At 41.1% G+C, this 20,483-nt stretch overlaps 1 protein-coding gene across 3 annotated transcripts in view; it reads right to left on the reverse strand.

Annotated features, from left to right (window-relative positions):
- The window catches only part of kita (KIT proto-oncogene, receptor tyrosine kinase a), a 35,566-nt gene extending 21,087 nt beyond the window's left edge, over positions 1 to 14,479 (reverse strand). Inside the window, exons 1-5 of one of the 3 annotated variants that reach the window (XM_029750813.1) lie at positions 14,269 to 14,479; positions 2,849 to 3,103; positions 982 to 1,266; positions 756 to 895; positions 108 to 303 (exon numbers count right to left, since the gene is read on the reverse strand). In XM_029750813.1, coding sequence (XP_029606673.1) covers positions 108 to 303; positions 756 to 895; positions 982 to 1,266; positions 2,849 to 3,103; positions 14,269 to 14,323 — 931 coding nt within the window. In that variant the 5' untranslated portion in view covers positions 14,324 to 14,479. The remainder of the gene's footprint in view (positions 1 to 107; positions 304 to 755; positions 896 to 981; positions 1,267 to 2,848; positions 3,104 to 14,268) is intronic. The other 2 variants (XM_029750814.1, XM_029750815.1) reach the window with 2 other exon arrangements.
- Positions 14,480 to 20,483: the final 6,004 nt, after the last annotated feature.

Below are 20,483 nucleotides of genomic sequence, written 5' to 3' on the forward strand. Positions count from 1 at the left end.
GCTTCACGTGATGGAAATACATAATACAACCCATTCAAATTGAGAATTTCAATATTGATCAGCAGTAGTTTTACATAATTGACCATACACTGTAATGCCTTACTCACCATAGACGTCCAGCCAGACTGACTCAGAGTTGATCCCCTTCTCATTCTGACCCTCACATCGATATCTCCCAGAATCCCGTGTCCTGACAGAGTTGATGTAGAGCCTAGCGCTACGGACGTGTTTGATGGGCTCAGTCAGGATGCGTGAGGCATTCTCCACCGCCGGTTGCTGTGGATACGAAGCCCACACGGCATCCTGTCAATCAACACCCAGAGATGTCTAGAGATGAACCCTGTTAATCCTGGCCTGGGCTGCATTCCTTCCCTCTCCGGCCAGGGGGACAGGAGGGCTAACAGGCATAAACACACACCTCACCGTGACGAGCCTGAGACTCAGTAAATATACACACAAACTTAGTCCTGCAACCTCCCATCACACTGGTTTCTCAAGATACTGAAGTTTCAGTCTTGGAGCTTTTTGGACTCTCTTGTAAACCCTTCATAACTCTTATAGTCCCTTCTAAATCTTACAAACATTGTTCTGAGAGCTTTTGTTATAACTTCATATAATTTGACATATATCTTTTCAGCTTTTCCAATAAAATTCCAATCTAAATCTCTCTTTCAGTAAATTTGTTGGAGATCTGTCCATGGTATCCCTCCAGCTTCCCTGGCCAACCCCCCAGAGAGAGGGCAAAGGGTTCTCACCGTGCCGGGAGGTGCGGCCCACTTCAGCTTGATGTCTCCGTTGACGTTGGTGGTGCTGCAGGTCAGGGTAAGAGTCTGGCCCCGTGTCAGGACCACCCTCTTGGGTTCCCGCATCTCAATCACAGGGGCCGCGTCTGGGACTGAGATAACAAATGTTGAATATCAAATAAAAGATCTGGACACTGTACTTCACATCCTAGAACATACACAGATAATGTTATTTTACCTGGGCGCACAGACAGATCATAGTGATGTGATTTAACGTGGGCGCCGCCAAGTCTGCCAGTGCAGATATAACAGCCCTCGAAGGCCTTCTTAGTGTCGAAGATAACCATGCCCCGCTCCAGGCTGGCAACATAGTGGAGGCCAGTAGGGAGGGCACCGCCATGACACGGCTCCAGGCTCAGGTTGACCACGCCCGGGTCAGTTGCTAGGCAGGGGATGGAGGCGCTGTCTCCCGCACGAGTTAGGATACTGAACACCATAGTCTTTCTAAAGGCATTATCAGGATCTGCCAAAACAACAACTTAAAATCAACAGTGTGGTATTAAAACAACCACAGGTAGACTGTACAAAAATTATCTTTGGATCAACTTTTTTTTTTATCACTTCAACTGGTTAGGAGTAAATTAATTCGGTTTTCTCAATTGATAAACACTACATTTTCTGAAACCAAATATATTATTTAATGGCAACTGTTTTATTTGCTTATTATCAAACCTATATTTCAAGTTGCAACTTATTTCTTTCTTTCAACACTCTTTCAACACTTCCCCCTTGGTTAAACCTACAAAATAACACATACAAACTAATATTTCATGTAAATACGTCAAATTTTGTGCAAAATCACATTCAATTTTTAATTTGGAATTACCTATTTCTTCAATTGGGTTAAAAGCAATTAACTAAACTCCCTGTAAATGTAGAAAGTTTGTTCAATAATGTTTACAAACATATTTTTTACTAAATACTTTTAGTAGCCACAATATTGTAACCAAACACTCTTCAGTATCACATGCAGTTATGCCAGTATCATTACAAAACCTGTCGATTACAATAGAGCACATAAAGTGGAATTACATTCACTCTCATGGGTAGCTAAAAAGAACAACCTGAAAGCTATGCCCCCAATAAGCCACGCCTCCAAATCTTCTGCTAGGCTGCCGCCGCTACATTGCCCCCACCACAAGTATTGAAAGCAATTCAGAAGCTTTCATTCAATTAAATTCCAAAAATCACATTGATCTGTCAAATTTGATATTTGATTTCAATCATTCCAATCAGCGTTGTCCCACTTTTTTTTTTTTACAGTGTATATGGAAAGATGTACAGAGTGTATGTACTGTATGTATAATACTGAGTGAAGAGATTAGGAGATAGTATGTATAATACTGAGAGAAGAGATTAGTAGATAGTATGTATAATACTGAGAGAAGAAATTAGGAGATAGTATGTATAATACTGAGAGAAGAGATTAAGAGATAGTATGTATAATACTGAGAGAAGAAATTAGGAGATAGTATGTATAATACTGAGAGAAGAGATTAAGAGATAGTATGTATAATACTGAGAGAAGAGATTAGGAGACAGTGCTAATTGTGTTAGCCAAACATTGATACAGATCCAGTTTGCTCTTTAGGCAATAATCAATCAATCACTGACACACACACACACACACACCGTAGGCACTTTCCAAGAAATAAGCAGTTATATCTAGATGTACTGCCCTATAGTCATGGCACTTGTCTAAGTAGTGTTGAAGACTGATCCAAATACCTATCGATCCAGGATACACTTGTGAAAACCTTCATGCACGAACTCAACCACAAACAATGCCCTTCCAAGAAAAGGTTTTATCACTTGTTCTGCCTCAAATTTTTTTTTACAAGATCAGAGAAAAACAGGTACCTTTCTCATGTGCACTCTTTCTCACGCTCCTCTCTTTCTCTCTCTAGCTTGCTCGCTCGCTCACTCACTCCCTCATACCCAGATAAACATAAAAACACATAAACATATCACATCTCACATACACATCTCACATACATGCCCACACAGGCACACAGGGCCATGAATGTTCAGTCAGAAACACACACCTTTGACAAAGACGTAGACAGAGCTCTGCTCTCCGCTGCTCTCCTCCAGGCAGATGTATCGGCCCATGTGGACAGGCTGAGCTTTGGGGATTTCCAGGTCGGACGCCCCATTACTCCGCACCTCGCCCCTCAGCTTTGGACGGTCCTCCCTCTGCCACCGCATCACCTGGTCACCCTGGCAACGCAGACTGAAGGGGGCATTGAGTGGAATGACCAGGTAGGGGTTGCTGGGGGTGATGGTGGGCCTGGAGCTGCCTGTAGTAACATGGTCGGGATCTTCATTACAGTAGAGTATAGATAAAACAGGCTCTGGATCAGTGGAGGCTGCTGAGGGGAGGATAGCTCATAACAATGGCTGGAACCGAGCAAATGGAATGGCACCAAACACACGAAAACCATGCGTTTGATGTATTTGATACCACTCTACTTATTCTGCACCAGCCATTACCACGAGCCCGTCCTCCCCAATTATGGTGCCACCAACCTCCTGTGCTCTGGATATCATACACAGAATCACTGAAAATCAGTGGTGTAGTGGAGGGTATATCCAGGTATACACCGTATACCCACTTATTTTTCAGTGGGCACTGCGTATACTCACTTCTTAATCCCCACTGATACGTGTCAAAGTAGTTATAGTGGAGGTATACACCTTATCAATGAATAGGGCTGATGGAACTGATCACAATGTTGAGCTTAACATGTTGATAAACTATTATTTCTTCACATTTTAGGCGCAGCAATGTACACACAACAGTAGGCCTACGCGGGATTGTTCCAAAATGCAATTTGCAGGAAAACACCGCTCTAAAATGTACCCAACACATGTGAGCAGTTTTATGGACAGAGATGCAAGTATCCATTGGAAAGAGGGGGGATTTAAAGGAGCAACAACTATCATGAGTTGCTAATATGATTAGGATATTGCTTTTGGCTGCTAGACAATGAAAGAAAGTTTCATGAAAACCAATAGCCTAGAGCAGGAGAACGCATATGAGGAAGTCTTTATAAACATATATTGCCTCCACATTTCTATGGTGGGATTTTGGCTATAGGCTACTTCGAAGCAAGGTAAGACATGCCTCATAATATGAAGTGAAACGTACAGGTTTCAAACAATTAAGGAACAGGAAAATATAGTGATAGCTAATGAAAGGCCTAACTGTCTTCTGGTAGATGGAAAGGCTTTCCCAAAAACCTTCTCAGTTACCGTAAATTCCGGACTATAAGCCGCAACTTTTTTCCCAGGCTTTGAACCTCGTGGCTTAAACAATGACGCGGCTAATATATGGATTTTTCCCGCTTTCAATTTTTTTCTCTCCAAAAAAACACATTCTGTGACGTGCTCAATTTTTTGGCGGCATGAAGCTTTCATTAGACCAATGAAATTGCCGAACGGGTTACGGTCAAACAACTTTTTTGTTTACTGTTTAGATTAAATCGAGCGCTCTCAAACTTCCCATCATTCTGATTACGGTAGTCATTTTGTCACCCTCATCATGGCAAAGACACGGAGAAATGCATATGATGCAGCTTTCAAGTTGAAGGCGATTGATCTGGCTGTTGGAAAAGGAAATAGAGTTGCTGCATGGGAGCTTGGTCTTACTGAGTCGATGATAAGACGTTGGAAACAGCAGCTTACTGCTAATTTTTTATTTTTTGTTACAAGCCGTGTTTCGTTAAAGCCTATTTATTTTTGTTACAAGCCGTGTTTCGTTAAAGCCTATTTATTTTTGTTACAAGCCGTGTTTCGTTAAAGCCTGTGTAAAGTTAATTTGTTTCAATGTACCGGTAGGCACCTGCGGCTTATAGACATGTGCGGCTTATTTATGTTCAAAATAAAAAAAATAAAAAAAATTCAGTGGGTGCGGCTTATATTCAGGTGCGCTTAATAGTCTGGAAATTACGGTAAACTAGCTACAAACTAGAATGATATCATTATTTGCATCAATCCAGTGTGCATTTATTTTTCAAAGCTATTCATGTGCTACCAAAACACTGCAAACCAAACAACAGTTCTAGGTGCCTGCACACTTGAATTAAAGGGTAACTACACCAAAAAATCCTAGCCAGTCTCCAGACCTTAATCCCATAGAAAATCTGTGGAGGAAGCTGAAGGTTCGAGTTGTCAAACGTCAGCCTCGATACCTTAATGACTTGGAGAAGATCTGCAAAGAGGAGTGGGACAAAATCCCTCCTGAGATGTGTGCAAACCTGGTGGCCAACTACAAGAAACGTCTGACCTCTGTGATTGCCAACAAGGGTTTTGCCACCAAGTAAGTCATGTTTTGCAGAGGGGTCAAATACTTATTTCCCTCATTAAAATGCAAATCATTTTATAACATTTTTGACATGCGTTTTTCAGGATTTTTTTGTTGTTATTCTGTCTCTCACTGTTCAAATAAACCTACCATTAAAATTATAGACTGATCATTTCTTTGTAAGTGGGCAAACGTACAAAATCAGCAGGGGATCAAATACTTTTTTCCCCCACTGTATATGGGAGGCTTTCACTCTCATTTGTGTTTAGATGGGTAAAACTTTAAGAGTACAGGTATGTTTCACAGAACGGAGTAAATAAGTAACTGCCATAATAAAGAAAACACCAACATAAAGTTTGTTAATAGGGTGTCGGGCCACCATGAGTCGCTAGCACAGCTTTAAAGCACCTTGGCATAGATTCTACAAGGGCCTGGAACTTTTTTGGAGGGATGTGACACCATTCTTCCACGAGATATTCCATCATTTGGTGTTTTGTTGATGATGGTCGAAAAGCGATGTCTCGGGGGGCCGCTCCAGAATCTCCCAAAAGTGTTCAATTAGGTTGAGATCTGGTGACTGAGACACACATAGATACAATCACTCACATACTCTAACACATGCACGCACACACAAACACCCTTTAAACCCCCTATGCTCCTTTGAGACCTCTTCTTCTAGCCATTGTAGCCAAAATAATGGGCAACTGGGTCTTTTAATACATGACACTAAGCATGATGGGATGTTAATCGCTTAATTAACTCAGGAACCATACGTGTGGAAGCAACTGCTTTCAATATACTTTGTATCCCTCATTTACTCAAGTATTTCCCTTATTTTAGCAGTTACCTGTATCTTTAACAGCAAAGAGTGCACAGCAGGACCTTCAACAGTAATAGTAGGTTAGAAATGTTTGTCAATACAGAGGATGGGTAGATGAGAGCCTCATAGCTTGTTTTGCATGCATTTTGATAGTAATACAAATCATTATCATAGCCCTCCCATCAATATATTGACACCACTTCATGACTGAAAAATGACAGGTGAGTTATCGCTTTGGCAAAGATGTAAAACTATGCACCATGTACAATTCTTAGCACAACTTGAAATCTACCTGCAGCAATATCAGCACTGGCAGAGAGTCATATTGATTTTGCTTTGAAGGCCAACCAAGTTCTCTCCCGTTCCATTCCCTAGGCACCCTTTGGCTCTCAAGCTGACTGAAATGTTTTCTTTTTTTGTATAAAATAGTAAAAACCAGATCACTTAATATAGCAATGGAGTCTCCTCAGAGGAGCAAGGATGAGGACCATATTACTCAATGAATTTCATAAAAATAGTGAATTATTTAAAAAAGTTATCCTTTTCAGATAAAACTATACTAAATATATTCACGTCACAAAATAACTGTTTCATTTAAAACACAGTTTTGCAATGGTCTGCAGTAGCTCAACAGCACCCTCTAGGGTAGCACCACGGTGTAGCCGGAGGACAGCTATTTTCCATTCTCCTCCTCATTGTTCTCACTAGGGATTCATACTTCCCCGAAAATCTACCAAGTTTCAATGCTGGGAATAATTCATATTTATCCAGAGAAATACAGCAAAAAACATAAGTGCCCATTTATACCGTTTAAACCAAAATATGGTTACTATGCCAGCGTTTGCGCCTTTGTGTCGGCTTGGCTGCACCACTATGTAAAGATTACAGAGCAAATTTTAAAAAAGTCAGTTCGTCAAATTTCTGCCCTGCTAGAGCTGCCCTGGCCAACTTAAAGTGCTGTTAATGTGAAGTGGAAACATCTAGGAGCAACAACGGCTCAGCTGCGAAGTAGAAGGCCACACAAGCTCACAGAAAGGGACCGCCGAGTGCCTCAGTTGCAACACTCACTGCCGAGTTCCAAACTGCCTCTGGAAGCAACGTCAGCACAAGAACTGTTAGTCTGGAGCTTCATGAAATGGGTTTTCATGGCCGAGCAGCCGCACACAAGCCTAAGATCACCATGCGTAATGCCAAGCGTCGGCTGGAGTGGTGTAAAGCTCGCCACCATTGGATTCTGGAGAAGTGAGAACGCGTTCTCAGGACTGATGAATCACGCTTCAGACTAATCTGGGTTTGGCGGATGCCAGGAGAGCACTACCTGCCCGAATGCATAGTGCCAACTGTAAAGTTTGGTGGAGGAGGAATAATGGTCTGGGGCTGTTTTTCATGGTTTGGGCTAGGCCCCTTAGTTCCAGTGAAGGGAAATGTTAATGCTACAGCCTACAATGACATTCTAAACGATTCTGTGGCAACAGTTTGGGGAAGGCCCTTTTCTGTTTCAGCATGACAATGCCCCCGTGCACAAAGCGAGATCCATACAGAAATGGTTTGTCGAGATCGGTGTGGAAGAACTTGACTGGCCTGCACAGAGCCCTGACCTCAACCCCATCAAACACCTTTGGGATGAAATGGAACACCAACTGCAAGCCAGGCCTAATCACCCAACATCGGTGCCCGACCTCACTAATGATCTTGTGTCTGAATGGAACCAAGTCCCTGCAGCAATGTTCCAACATCTAGTGGAAAGTCTTCCCAGAAGAGTGGAGGCTGTTACAGCAGCAAAGGGGAGGCCAACTCTATATCAATGCCCATGATTTTGAAATGAGATGTTCGACGAGCAGATGTCCACATACCTTGATACTCAACATGGCCAAAAGTATCTTAACGGGGACCAACCGTGTTTAAAAAATTATCACACATTCTCTACCGAAGCTCTCATATGGGCAGCAGGTACGAGACATGTTACAGCAGTATTTTAACATGCATAGGTGAGAGACATGCTTTGATAATATAACCTATGGATTACAGAATAAAGTTAGGAATGTTCATGCAATACAGGAGTCAGGATTTTGGGTTTCAGTGGGATTGGGACTGGATAGGGAAATAGGCTCTAGGACAGGAGACAGAATTTTCCCTCATGCCTCTCTGAATTGTTAACAGGCTTCATATCTGTGACAGAGATCCTATGTAGTGAATTGTGCATAGGCTAGGGCGATATATCAAACACATTTGATAAATTCGAATGTATGTTTTTGCACAATATATTCCAAATGCCTGTATCGCAAGAATCCAGTTTTTTGGGGGGTACATTTTTATTGAGCGTTTATGTCCGCTTCTTCTCATGCATTTTTGGTCTTGTCTCCTTTGCTCCTTTCTGTGCCTTCCCTACACCAGAGATCTGTATATAATGTTGAGATGCTCATGTCTCTGCCCCAACAATGGGAGTCATTGTCCCAAAGGCGGGAAGGCAGGTGACAGTGGGCTTATTTTGGACAGTTTTGGTGAGTGACACCTCTCACTTTGCTTCTCCTTACAGACACACACACACACACACACACACACACACACACACACACACACACACACACACACACACACACACACACACACACACACACACACACACACACACAGAAGATCCTCCCCCCTCACAACAACAAAGATGAGAGGTCACCTCTTCCTCTCTGACAAGAGGTTTCAACTCGCTATTTGCATTTGAGTTTTGGTCCAACAGAATGGGTCATATGGACACTGAAACACATTGAGAAGTTAACCTTTCTAACGATACCCTTTTTATGTCGCAACATCTCAAATTGCATACAGAGCAGACACTACTAAAACAGGAGTATCAATTCACATATATTCTGGATAATTATTACTCAGTTTGTCGCGCGTGGCATTGTGGTACCATGTACCAAAGCAGCATTTCAGACAAAGACCGTCATGCTAGCTGTCTAGTCTGTGTTTTATAAATGTGCAATAAGCATAAAACATAGTTATACAAAGAATTGGCAACTCGTTGTCATTCTGAGAAATTAGGTAGGCCACTTGATTTCAACATCTGAACAAAGTGGACAGGTTAGCATGCTGTTCAAACAGTTGGAGACGGACAGAAGGGTGTGTTGATAATTCAACTGTTCTACCTTGTTAGCTAGCAAGTAGATCCAAGTTGGCTAAACCTGAAATATAAAGATGACCTACTTCCTCACTAGCTCGTGCTTAAGAGATGGTTTATGAGACCGGTGTTCATTTTCTATAATGACTGCTACAAGAAGTTAGTCATTATTAGTGAATGTGCATTATGCATGGTTCTGGTTACATTTGGAACAAAAAAGGCATTTTAATAGACAGACTTCAACGCCAGATCAGTGATTATTGCAAAAAAGCAGGTTAAACTATTTTGATCAAATAATGTAGTTATTATTGCGGCAGGTAGCCTTGTGGTTAGAGCATTGGGCAATTAACCGAAAGGTTGCTAGATTGAATCCCCGAGCTGACAAGGTAAAAATCTGTCGTTCTGCCCCTGAGCAAGACAGTTAACCCACTGTTCCTAGGCCATCATTGTAAATAAGAATTTGTTCTTAACTGACTTGCCTAGTTAAATAAAAAAAATTGTGGGTCTTAAGGTTGTGGAAGGCTCATACTTAGCCTATGTATAATTTCACATGCCCTGAATTCATTAGATTATTGCTCACAGTTTGGAATGCAGTGTATTTGACCTTTAACTGTACAACAAAGCTTGTGTAGGGAAAATATATATATTTTTAAATATACTGTATACAGTTGAAGTCAGAAGTTTACATACATTTAGGTTGGAGTCATTAAAACTTGTTTTTCAACCACTTCACAAATTTCTTGTTACAATCTATAGTTTTGTCAAGTCGGTTAGGACATCTACTGTGTCCATGACACAAGTCATTTTTCCAACAATTGTTTACAGACAGATTATTTCTTTCTGTATCCTAGAGATGAACGTACTTTGGTGCGAAAAGTGCAAATCAATCCCAGAACAACAGTAAAGGACCTAGTGAAGATGCTGAAGGAAACAGGTACAAAAGTATCTATATCCACAGTAAAACTGAAAGGCAGCTCAGCAAGGAAGAAACCACTGCTCCAAAAACAACATAAAAAAGCCAGACTATGGTTTGCAACTGCACATGGGGACAAAGATCGTACTTTTTGGAGAAATGTCCTCTGGTCTGATGAAACAAAAATAGAACTGTTTGGCCATAATGACCATCATTATGTTTGGAGGAAAAAGGGGGAGGCTTGCAAGCCGAAGAACACCATCCCAACTGTGAAGCACGGGGGTGGCAGCATCATGTTGTGGGGGTGCTTTGCTGCAGGAGGGACTGGTGCACTTCACAAAAGAAATGCCTTCATGAGGAAGGAAAATGATATGGATATATTGAAGCAACATCTCAAGACATCAGTCAGGAAGTTAAAGCTTGGTTGCAAATGGGTCTTCCAAATGGACAATGACCCCAAGCATACTTCCAAAGTTGTGGCAAAATGGCTTAAGGACAACAAAGTCAAAGTATTGGAGTGGCCATCACAAAGCCCTGAACTCAATCCTATAGAAACTTTGTGGGCAGAACTGAAAAGGCATGTGCGAGCAAGGAGGCCTACAAACCTGACTCAGTTACACCAGCTCTGTCAGAAGTAATGGGACAAAATTCACCCAACTTATTTGGGAAGCTTGCGGGAAGCTTGCGAAAGTTAAACAATTTAAAGGCAATGCTACCTAATACTAATTGAGTGTATGTAAACTTCTGACCCACTGGGAACGTGATGAAAGAAATAAAAGCTGAAATAAATTATTCTCTCTACTATTATTCTGACATTTCACATTCTTAAAATAAAGTGGTGATCCTAACTGTATACGTTTCCTGTAGGGTTTATTAACTGCATGCGGGTTGCGTGTGCAGTCCTGCAGTGTCAATTATGCGTGTTCTTTGAATTGATTGTGACTGTGTGAAGTAGATACACAAGGCTAAAGGCTTCCATGTGACAACCTGTTTGGATAATCTGCTATTTTATTTTTTGCTAATCTGCTGCTGCGCATGTTGTGTATTTTGTGGAATTGCATTAGTGCGACATTGGGAAAAAATGTTTTAATTTCCCAGTTCGTCATTTAATTTTTGGGAAATGTGTAGAGTTTTCCTGGAACAGTCCTGGGATCCCGGTTAACCATGTTAATCTGTAGTTCTCACCCCCTTCCATAGACTTACACAGCAATTATGATGACTTCCCTGAGCTACAGCTAGCTAGCACTGTAGTGCATAAAGTGTGGTGAGTAGTTGACTCAAAGGGAGAGAAAGACAATAGTTTAACAGTTTTGAACAAATTCATTTCTTCAAAAATTAAGGAGCAGCAGAGAGAGAGAGAGAGAGAGAGAGAGAGAGAGAGAGAGAGAGAGAGAGAGAGAGAGAGAGAGAGAGAGAGAGAGAGAGAGAGAGAGAGAGAGAGAGAGAGAGAGAGAGAGAGAGAGAGAGAGATTTAGTTGGATTTATTTTCTTCTTAGTTTACCTTTCACTTACTTAGATAATGCCGCTAATTTAACAGAGAACCAAGACTAGGTCCGAAAGGCTTCTTAACAGCCTCTACCCAAAGCCATAACACTGCTGAACAGCCAATCAAATGGCTATCCGGACTATTTGCATTGAACCCCCCCACACATTTTTTTTTATGCTGCTGCTACTCATTGTTTATTATCTCTGCGTAGTCACTTTTCCCCTACCTACATATACATATAACCTCAATTACTTCGACCAACCTGTACCCCTGCACATTGACTCGGTACCAGTACCTGTATATAGCCTCGTTATTGCTATTTTATTGTTACTCATGAATTTTTTTTACTTTAGGTTATTTAGTAAATATTTTCTTAACTCTTATTTTTCTTAAAACTGCATTGTTGGTTAAGGTCTTGTAAGTAAGCATTTCACGGTTCACCTGTTGTATTCGGTGCATGTGACAAATAACATTTGATTTGATTTACTCAACCTGACTCAAACAGAGAGGAAGGTTATTTATGATAGCTAGCTGGCTAAGGCTATCCAACACTGCAACTCTTCCAAGCCAAGATAAGCTTTCGATTTTATTAATTTATTGCCACCGCGACTAGCTGGTGTAACTGCTAAACTCCTTACCGTACACTGTACTGCGTGATTTTACACATGGATTGGATTGTGGGTTTACTAACGTGTTAGCACTAGTTTGTTGACTATAACGTTAATATGGTGACAACAGTGTAAGCTGTGTAGCGGTTAGCAGTTAGGCTATGAAGGTTTGTCTTGGATAGGCTGTTGTGCCTGGTCACAGACAGCTGTTGTGTTGTGCCCTGAAGTCCACAAGTGAAGGGAAAAGGTGAGAGGAAGAGAGCACGTAGATTTGAGAAGGAATTAGATATCGAGCAAAGTGATGATGCTGTATGTGACTGCTATGAAAGTGAACTGTGTGTGCGGGTGATCAGGGGTGTATTCATTCCCCCGATTCTGTTGCAAAAATAAATTCTTAAAAGGAACGAAATGGGGTGGGACCTACCTGAATTTGGCACATTGGTTGGACTAATGATTACACCCTAGATCAGCTAGATGGGAAACTCCAGTTCTCCAGGGCCGGAGTGGTGTAACTGATTTTCCCCATCCCTAGCAAACACACATGATTAAACTAATTGTATTCTAAACTGAAGAACATGATTAGTTGATTATTGGAGTCATGTGTGTTAGCTGAAACTGGGGCAAAAGTGTGACACCATTCAGGCCCCCGAGGACTGGAGTTGCCCATCCCTGAGCTAGGTAGATGCAGGCAAGATTGTGCAAGGTGGTATTGAATGTGTCGATATCTGTTACCTTGATTACTCCAATTTGTCTCTCAACCGTTATAAACTTTAATTTGTAGGATAGGTTGTAGCAACCTCATGATCGGTATAGGGCTAATTGAATTATAGTATCATGTAGTAGTCTAAACCTATTGATGTTGCATTGAGCTGGGTGAGTGGAATATGAATGACGGTCATCCAATATGCTGTAATGGAAATAAGGCCATGCTCATAAAAATTAAAATAAATCCTCCCTAATCTTCAACGGCCCTGACCACCACTGGAATACAGCCTAAATTGAGTTTAGCAGAACGTACGTGGAAAAGGAAAATCACCTGCAGTCAGAACAAAATAAACTCCACCTGCAGAATACAACTGGTGAAAATAACCCCTGCACAGGCGAGAAGCAGAATTTGCCTGGGCTGTACATCCAGGACAAAGACGTACCATGGACAACGCACTTCGCGCCACTCGTTTTTTTTCTTCATGGCACCTGAAGTCCCAACATCAAAACACCATTCCAAGGCTTACAAAACTGAGTTTGAGAGGGAATATTGATATAAACATTGTTGATATAAAACATTATGACAAAAGCCGCTGTGTAATGGTCATAAAAAATCTATAAACATTCACAGGCCAACAGTAGGTCTATGCAAAACCACTTTGTCGACAATTCCACTACCAGTGTTAATTTTCATACTTTCAGGGAATTCGTATACATTTCCATAATTACAGTCATCAGCGGCATCCCTGAGACGACAAGACTTAACAACAGCAACTGATCAGCGCAGCGCTTTCTACGCCAATGACTCGATGCTCTTGGAAAATAACAATTTAGCGAGCATATACATATACGCCTACTACTTGGCTGTTGAACTAATGTTGTGCATTATAACTAGGCTACCTGTCCTATTCCCAAATCATATAGTTGATCAAAACAACAAGTTTCATTCTTTCAAGAAGAACGATTCCTAATTGTAATGTCTAAATCTTTACTTTACCCTACAACGAGGTCAATTATAAATCTCTCCATAAATAAATCGCTGTTTATTTACTTTTTGCCAATGTCTCCGTACTGTGCACGACCTGCTAGATTAATAATTGAGAGGAACACAAACTGATGCTCAGCGCCCAAATATCCAATTTCCTCATTAGGTTTCAGTGACTAGCTGAAAATGTCAAGGTAACTTTACAGGGTAACCAACAGGTAGGCAGGCTCTCTCTACATCCTGAACGACCTGTGTTGACAAAATTATAGACTATACAAAGTTATAACCTGCTGAAAATGTGTGCAGTTTAGGCTACAATACAATCCTTAACTGAATAGAAATTACATATTTATAGTCCACGTGAAAAACGAACAAAATTACAATGAACCAAACAGTGGCAAAAATGCAATTTAGTGTAGTGACCAAGGTGATCATGTTCGTGAAGTGTGATAAATAAACTTCTGTAAAACAACAACTAGCCCACAACAGTTGGCAGAGAGACAATGTTGACCAATATTATGCCTTACCTGTTTGGAAGGTTAACTGCAACCAGACAGAAAACAGTACCCAGTGGTATTCCATTATTACAATTCCATCTATATTGCGGCGCTTTATCAGTGTCTACTCTCAGAAGTGCTCGCGCTTGTAAATGGCTGAGTGAAGGCTTCCTATACATGCAGTTGAATGTCTTAAAGACACAGTGCAGCAGCGGGGTATCGTGTTGAAGTAACGTTTCTAGGATCAACTGGTGGTGATGCTGTGTTGGACTGAATCGGGAGGTCGTTAGCAGACAGCTATAACAATAACAACAAGCATTTCAATTAGATCCCTTGCCTACCTGAACAGCCATACGGATAAAGTCCACCAATAGTTGATCTGACAGATAGTAGTAATGTGTATGCAATAGACTGGTTCAGTAGACAGTGGCATGTATTCATGGATGCCAAGGGAATCCAGGCTTCCCAAAAAAATTGACAACAAAAACAAATATATATATATCATATAATTTATATTTTGTCTCTCTGTGTTTCAGAATGTTCCATCAATTTGCAAGAGGCTGAATGTATCTCACAGGATAAAGCATTCGACCAAGCGAAACAGCGCCCCTCTGTCTCTCTATGTGTAGCCCATCTATCTGATGCTGTCTGGTCAAAAAGAGTATGACATTATTGCCGCCCGTAGCATTGAGTGCAAGGGAAGCCAGCGAGCATTTGTCCTCCCTTGAAAAAAAAGTATGAAATAGCCTGTCAGCATTGAGCTAAATTGAGTGAGCTCAACTGTGAAAGATCCTGGCATACCAAAAAAAAGAACTGTCCAGGGGATTTGGTTTCACACCAGTCACATCACGTCAAAAGCAAAACGTCATTGACAGAAAACTTGAATTGTTGCATCTCGTTGTGTTGTTGTCCTCTTGTGCCTAGCTAGCTAGTTAAAATCGTCCCATTCCTAAATTAGCCATGAATGGCAATAGGGATTTGGACTTGTGGTTTTACTTAAATCTCCATACTGGCCAATGATGATAATGGTGATTATGATCCAACCATAAATGTATACATTGTGCCCCTGGCCTGAGAGGATGGAAGTTTAATATGTTGCTAGATGTAGGCTAATGTTAACTAGATGACTCATCGTTGCCCATGATAGGATGTTCAGCTAGTGAGTAAGCATTTTATCCAGGTAGCCTAGGACAACTAAAAGCATGTGCCGTTTCATCAAGATAAAAGAAAGGAGGATGGCATTGGCGTTTCTACAAGTAGGGTGAGTCAACATGTTTTTTCTACTTGCATGAACGCACACATGCACACACACAGAGAGAGAAAGAAATCAGAACCACATCATATTTAGCTTACGTTGATTGGATTAAATTGTTTTTGGTATCTTTTAGTTGTCACTGTATTAGACTAAGCGTAGGTGATTTGATGATGCTGAAATTTTGAAGATGAAATGGTACTGGAATTGTGGAGGCAGCTCCTGTTTTCTTTGCGACTTGCTGTAACTCTCTGGTTCTAAATCCATAGTTGTTAAGTAGTCCAAAAATGTTGGAAACATTAACTTGCTTGACCACGCTATAGGTCATGTAACTGTTTGTTATATGCAATATGGTTTGTGAACTTCACCTGAAAGTTGCTCTGCGGTTTTGTGATGAAACAAAGGTGTGGTTGTCACGTTTGTCGTAGGAAGAAGCGGACCAAAGTGCAGCGTGTGTGTCGTTCCACATTTTATTTTCAGCATGAAACTAATGCGATACATACAAAATAAACTGAAAGAACAAAAACAACAAACCATGACGCAGAGGTGAAACATACACTACTCAAAAACAATCTCCCACAAACCCAGGTGGGACAAACACCAACTTAAATATGACCTCCAATTAGAGACAACGATGACCAGCTGCCTCTAAATGGAGATCATCTCAAACAAAGCCCAACATAGAAATACAAAAACTAGAACAACCCAACATAGAAAAACTAAACTAGAAAACCCCCCTGTCATGCCCTGACCTACTCTACCATAGAAAATAACAGCTTATCATGGTCAGGACGTGACAGTGGTTGAATTTATTCTGACACTGTGTCTTCTTATTGTCTCGGCCTTAGGCCGATATAACATGGTGGCAAGGCATATGAACTAACAGGTTATAGTGCAAACAACGAAAATCATACAGTATGTGGGTTTGGTATAACTTACTAGCCATGTTCTAATTTTGAAATCTAGAAACACCTTATGCAAACCTGGAGGACGTCCAAAATGCTGTTTAATCCTAGGTCATGGTATACTCTTGAGACAGTCATATTAAAGTGATTCTCCATGAGCTTTTGTATAACTTTGCCAGTATTTTTGACGTAGTGCTCATGAGCCAAAACGGTCCCCGAGCATCGTGCACAATTTTGTACTACACGTCATCCATTTCGTTTGATACAGTATGTTACGTCTTGCAAAGAAACAAAATATATAGAGATTTTTGCTTTTGCAATTCGTATGGTATGTTACTAATTCCAAATAATACTGTATGTTATGAATTTGTTAGTGCCTAAGATCCCGGACTGCATCTTTAATCATGTACTTTATTATTTTTGCTATAGGTTCAGTTACACACATGGCCCAGATGCACTAAGCTTTTGTGCAAGGTGATTTTTTCAGTAAGGGATTTAACATCGAAAACAAAGCTAATCTAGAAAAGATTAGTAACTGTATACCAATTTTGTGGCTTTGATGTTGTTGCCACAGAGTTTAAGTTTCAGGTCATGTGTTTTGCACAGTTTTCTCTGCTTAAGCTTTCAAGGAAAAGCATTTCAAGTTTCACTTTTGGTTATGGGAGGAGTGATCAAATCAAATAAAAGTTTATTGGTCATATACACAGATTTGCCAGCTAAATGTTTATGTTACTAATAAACAGCGTAGTGGAATGTCTCGCAAATACATTACAAATACACAAATATTAAAAAGAAAGAAAGAAATAACAATCCAAAGTAGATTAGAGTAAGTGAGCATGTGTATGAGAATGCAGAATTGAAATATGTGGTGTGTATAGACCAGTGGTCACCAACCTTTTCTGAGTCAAGATCACTTTCGCAGTCAAAAAGCAAGCCGAGATCTACCGCTAAGCATTTAAAAAAAACATGACTTTAAAAATGTAACATTAACCTAATAAAAACAGTTCTGTTGGAATAAAGTTTGTGCAGTAGGCCTAATACATTATCACAGCACATTGGCTATATGTCTGTTCTGCCAATATTGTTCTTCTGAGAACAGATAATTTTCCAAAACTTGAGCTTTGATAAGAAAATAGATCAGTTGGTGTAGCACTTGAGGCACAGCTGACTGATGGTACCTGCATCTGATGGTCATGGTGCTTTCAAGACAGCTGGGAACTTTGAAAAAAACATCAGCGATCATTAGGTCAGAATGAGTTTCCGACTTCGAATTCCAAGTTGGATGACAATTCAAAATTATTTTTCAGTCGGATCTCATTTTTTTCCGAGTTCCCGGATGTCTTGAACGCACTGAAGTCGGAAGTCGGAGATTTCTGAATTCTGAGTTTCCAGCTGTTTTCAACACTGCATTATGGATGGTTCAAAATGTTCAGAATGGGGACCTGGAGGAAAATGGAGGAGGGTCATGCTTTTTCAATTTCAGTCAAGGGGAGGGTTTAGTATTTTTGTTATTTAGTCCAGGGGAGGGTCATTTAATTTGCAATTGATGTAATTTCAACACTTCTCAGTGTTTAAGAATAAGTTGCTTATTAGGCTAGGCTATATATCAATGTGTACCCGATGCCGCACCTCATCTCTGATTCTCCGCTGGGCACGCAATATCAAGTGCGCCTATAGGCTATTTAGTGTAGTCTCAATCAAATAATCCATAGCCTAGGCAATACGAAGTGCATGCTCGAAGAAGTAAAAAGCAAAGTTATATTTCTAAGAAAACTAACTTTCTTTCCAAGTCTTTTGCGCTGCTGGGATGGTGTAAATAAAACTAGGCTGCATTACACTCTGCAATGGATATTGTCTGGATATATAAAACAACAACACAGAGTTACACATGGGATAAACATTTTTACAGTCAATATCACAATTGAAAAAGTCTATGTACATTGTGAGCAAATATAATAAGATTAGGGAGGTAAGGCAATAAATAGGCCATAGAGGCAAAATAATTACAATTTAGCATTAACACTGGAGTGATAGATGTGCAGATGATGATGTGCAAGTACAGATACTGGGGTGCAAAAGAGCAAAAATAAATAAATAACAATATGGGGATGAGGTAGTTGGGTGTGCTATTTACAGATGGGCTGTGTACAGGTACAGTGATTGGTAAGCTGCTCTGACAGCTGATGCTTAAAGTTAGAGAGGGAGATATAAGTCTCCAGCTTCAGTGATTTTTGCAATTCGTTCCAGTCATTGGCAGCAGAGAACTGGAAGGAAAGGCGGCCAAAGAGGTGTTGGCTTTGGGGATCACCAGTGAAATATACCTGTTGGAGCGTGTGCTACGGGTTGGTGTTGCTATGGTGACCAGTGAGCTGAGATAAGGCGGGGCTTTACCTAGCAAAGACTTATAGATGACCTGGAGCCAGTGGGTTTGGCAACGAATATGTCGCGAGGGCCAGCCAACGAGAGCATACAGGTCTCAGTGGTGGGTAGTATATGGTGCATTGGAGACAAAATGGATGGCACTGTGATAGACTACATCAAATTTGCTGAGTAGAGTGTTGGAGGCTATTTTGTAAATGACATCAAAGTCAAAGAGTCAAGGAGTCAAGGATCGGCAGGATAGTCAGTTTTACGAGGGTATGTTTGGCAGCATGAGTGAAGGAGGCTTTGTTGCGAAATAGGAAGCCAATTCTAGATTTAACTTTGGATTGGAGATGCTTAATGTGAGTCTGGAAGGAGAGTTTACAGTCTAACCAGACACCTATGTATTTGTAGTTGTCCACATATTCTAAGTCAGAACCGTCCAGAGTAGTGATGCTGGTCGGACGGACGGGTGCGGGCAGCAATCGGTTGAAGAGCATGCATTTAGTTTTACTAGTATTTAAAAGCAGTTGGAGGCCACAGAAGGAGTGTTGTATGGCATTGAAGCTCGTTTGGAGATTTGTTAACACAGTGTCCAAAGAAGGGCCAGATGTATACAGAATGGTGTCGTCTGCCTAGAGGTGGATCAGAGAATCACCAGCAGCAAGAGCGACATCATTGATATATACAGAGAAAAGTTGGCCCGAGAATTGAACCCTGTGGCACTCCCATAGAGACTGCCAGAGGTCCGGACAACAGGCCCTCTGATTTGACACACTGAACTCTATCTGAGTAGTAGTTGGTGAACCAGGCGAGGCAGTCATTTGAGAAACCAAGGCTATTGAGTCTGCCGATAAGAATGCGGTGATTGACAGAGTCGAAAGCCTTGGCCAGGTCGATGAAGACGGCTGCACAGTACTGTCTTTTATCGAAGGCGGTTATGATATCGTTTAGGACAATGAGCGTGGCTGAGGTGCACCCATGACCAGCTCGGAAACCAGATTGCATAATGGAGAAGGTACGGTGTGATTCGAAATGGTCGGTGATCTGTTTGTTAACTTGGCTTTCAAAGATTTTAGAAAGGCAGGGCAGGATGGATATAGGTCTATAACAGTTTGGGTCTAGAGTGTCTCCCCCTTTGAATAGGGGGATGACTGCGGCAGCTTTCCAATCTTTGGGGATCTCAGACGATATGAAAGAGAGGTTGAACAGGCTAGTAATAGGGGTTGCAACAGTTTCGGCGGATAATTTTAGAAAGAGAGGGTCCAGATTGTCTAGCCCAGCTGATTTGTAGGGATCCAGATTTTGCAGCTCTTTCAGAACATCAGCTGTCTGGATTTGGGTGAAGGAGAACCGGGGGTGGGCTTGAGCTAGTATATGCGGGGGGTGCAGAGCTGTTGGCCGGGGTAGGGGTAGCAAGGTGGAAAGCATGGCCAGCCATAGAAAAATGCTTATTGAAATTATCAATTATCGAATTATCGTAGATTTATCGGTGGTGACAGTGTTTCCTGTCCTCAGTGCAGTGGGCAACTGGGAGGAGGTGCTCTTCTTCTCCATGGACTTCAAATTTCTGTTTGAAAAAGCTAGCCTTAGTTTTCCTAACTGACTCTGTATATTGATTTCTGACTTCCCTGAAAAGTTGTATATCGCGGGGGCTATTCGATGTTAATGCAGTACGCCACAGGATGGAGTGAACCACATTTTTTGAATGGGGCTTGCTTATTTAA

Source organism: Salmo trutta, chromosome 4 (assembly GCF_901001165.1).
Source record: "Salmo trutta chromosome 4, fSalTru1.1, whole genome shotgun sequence".
Lineage (NCBI taxonomy): Eukaryota > Metazoa > Chordata > Actinopteri > Salmoniformes > Salmonidae > Salmo > Salmo trutta.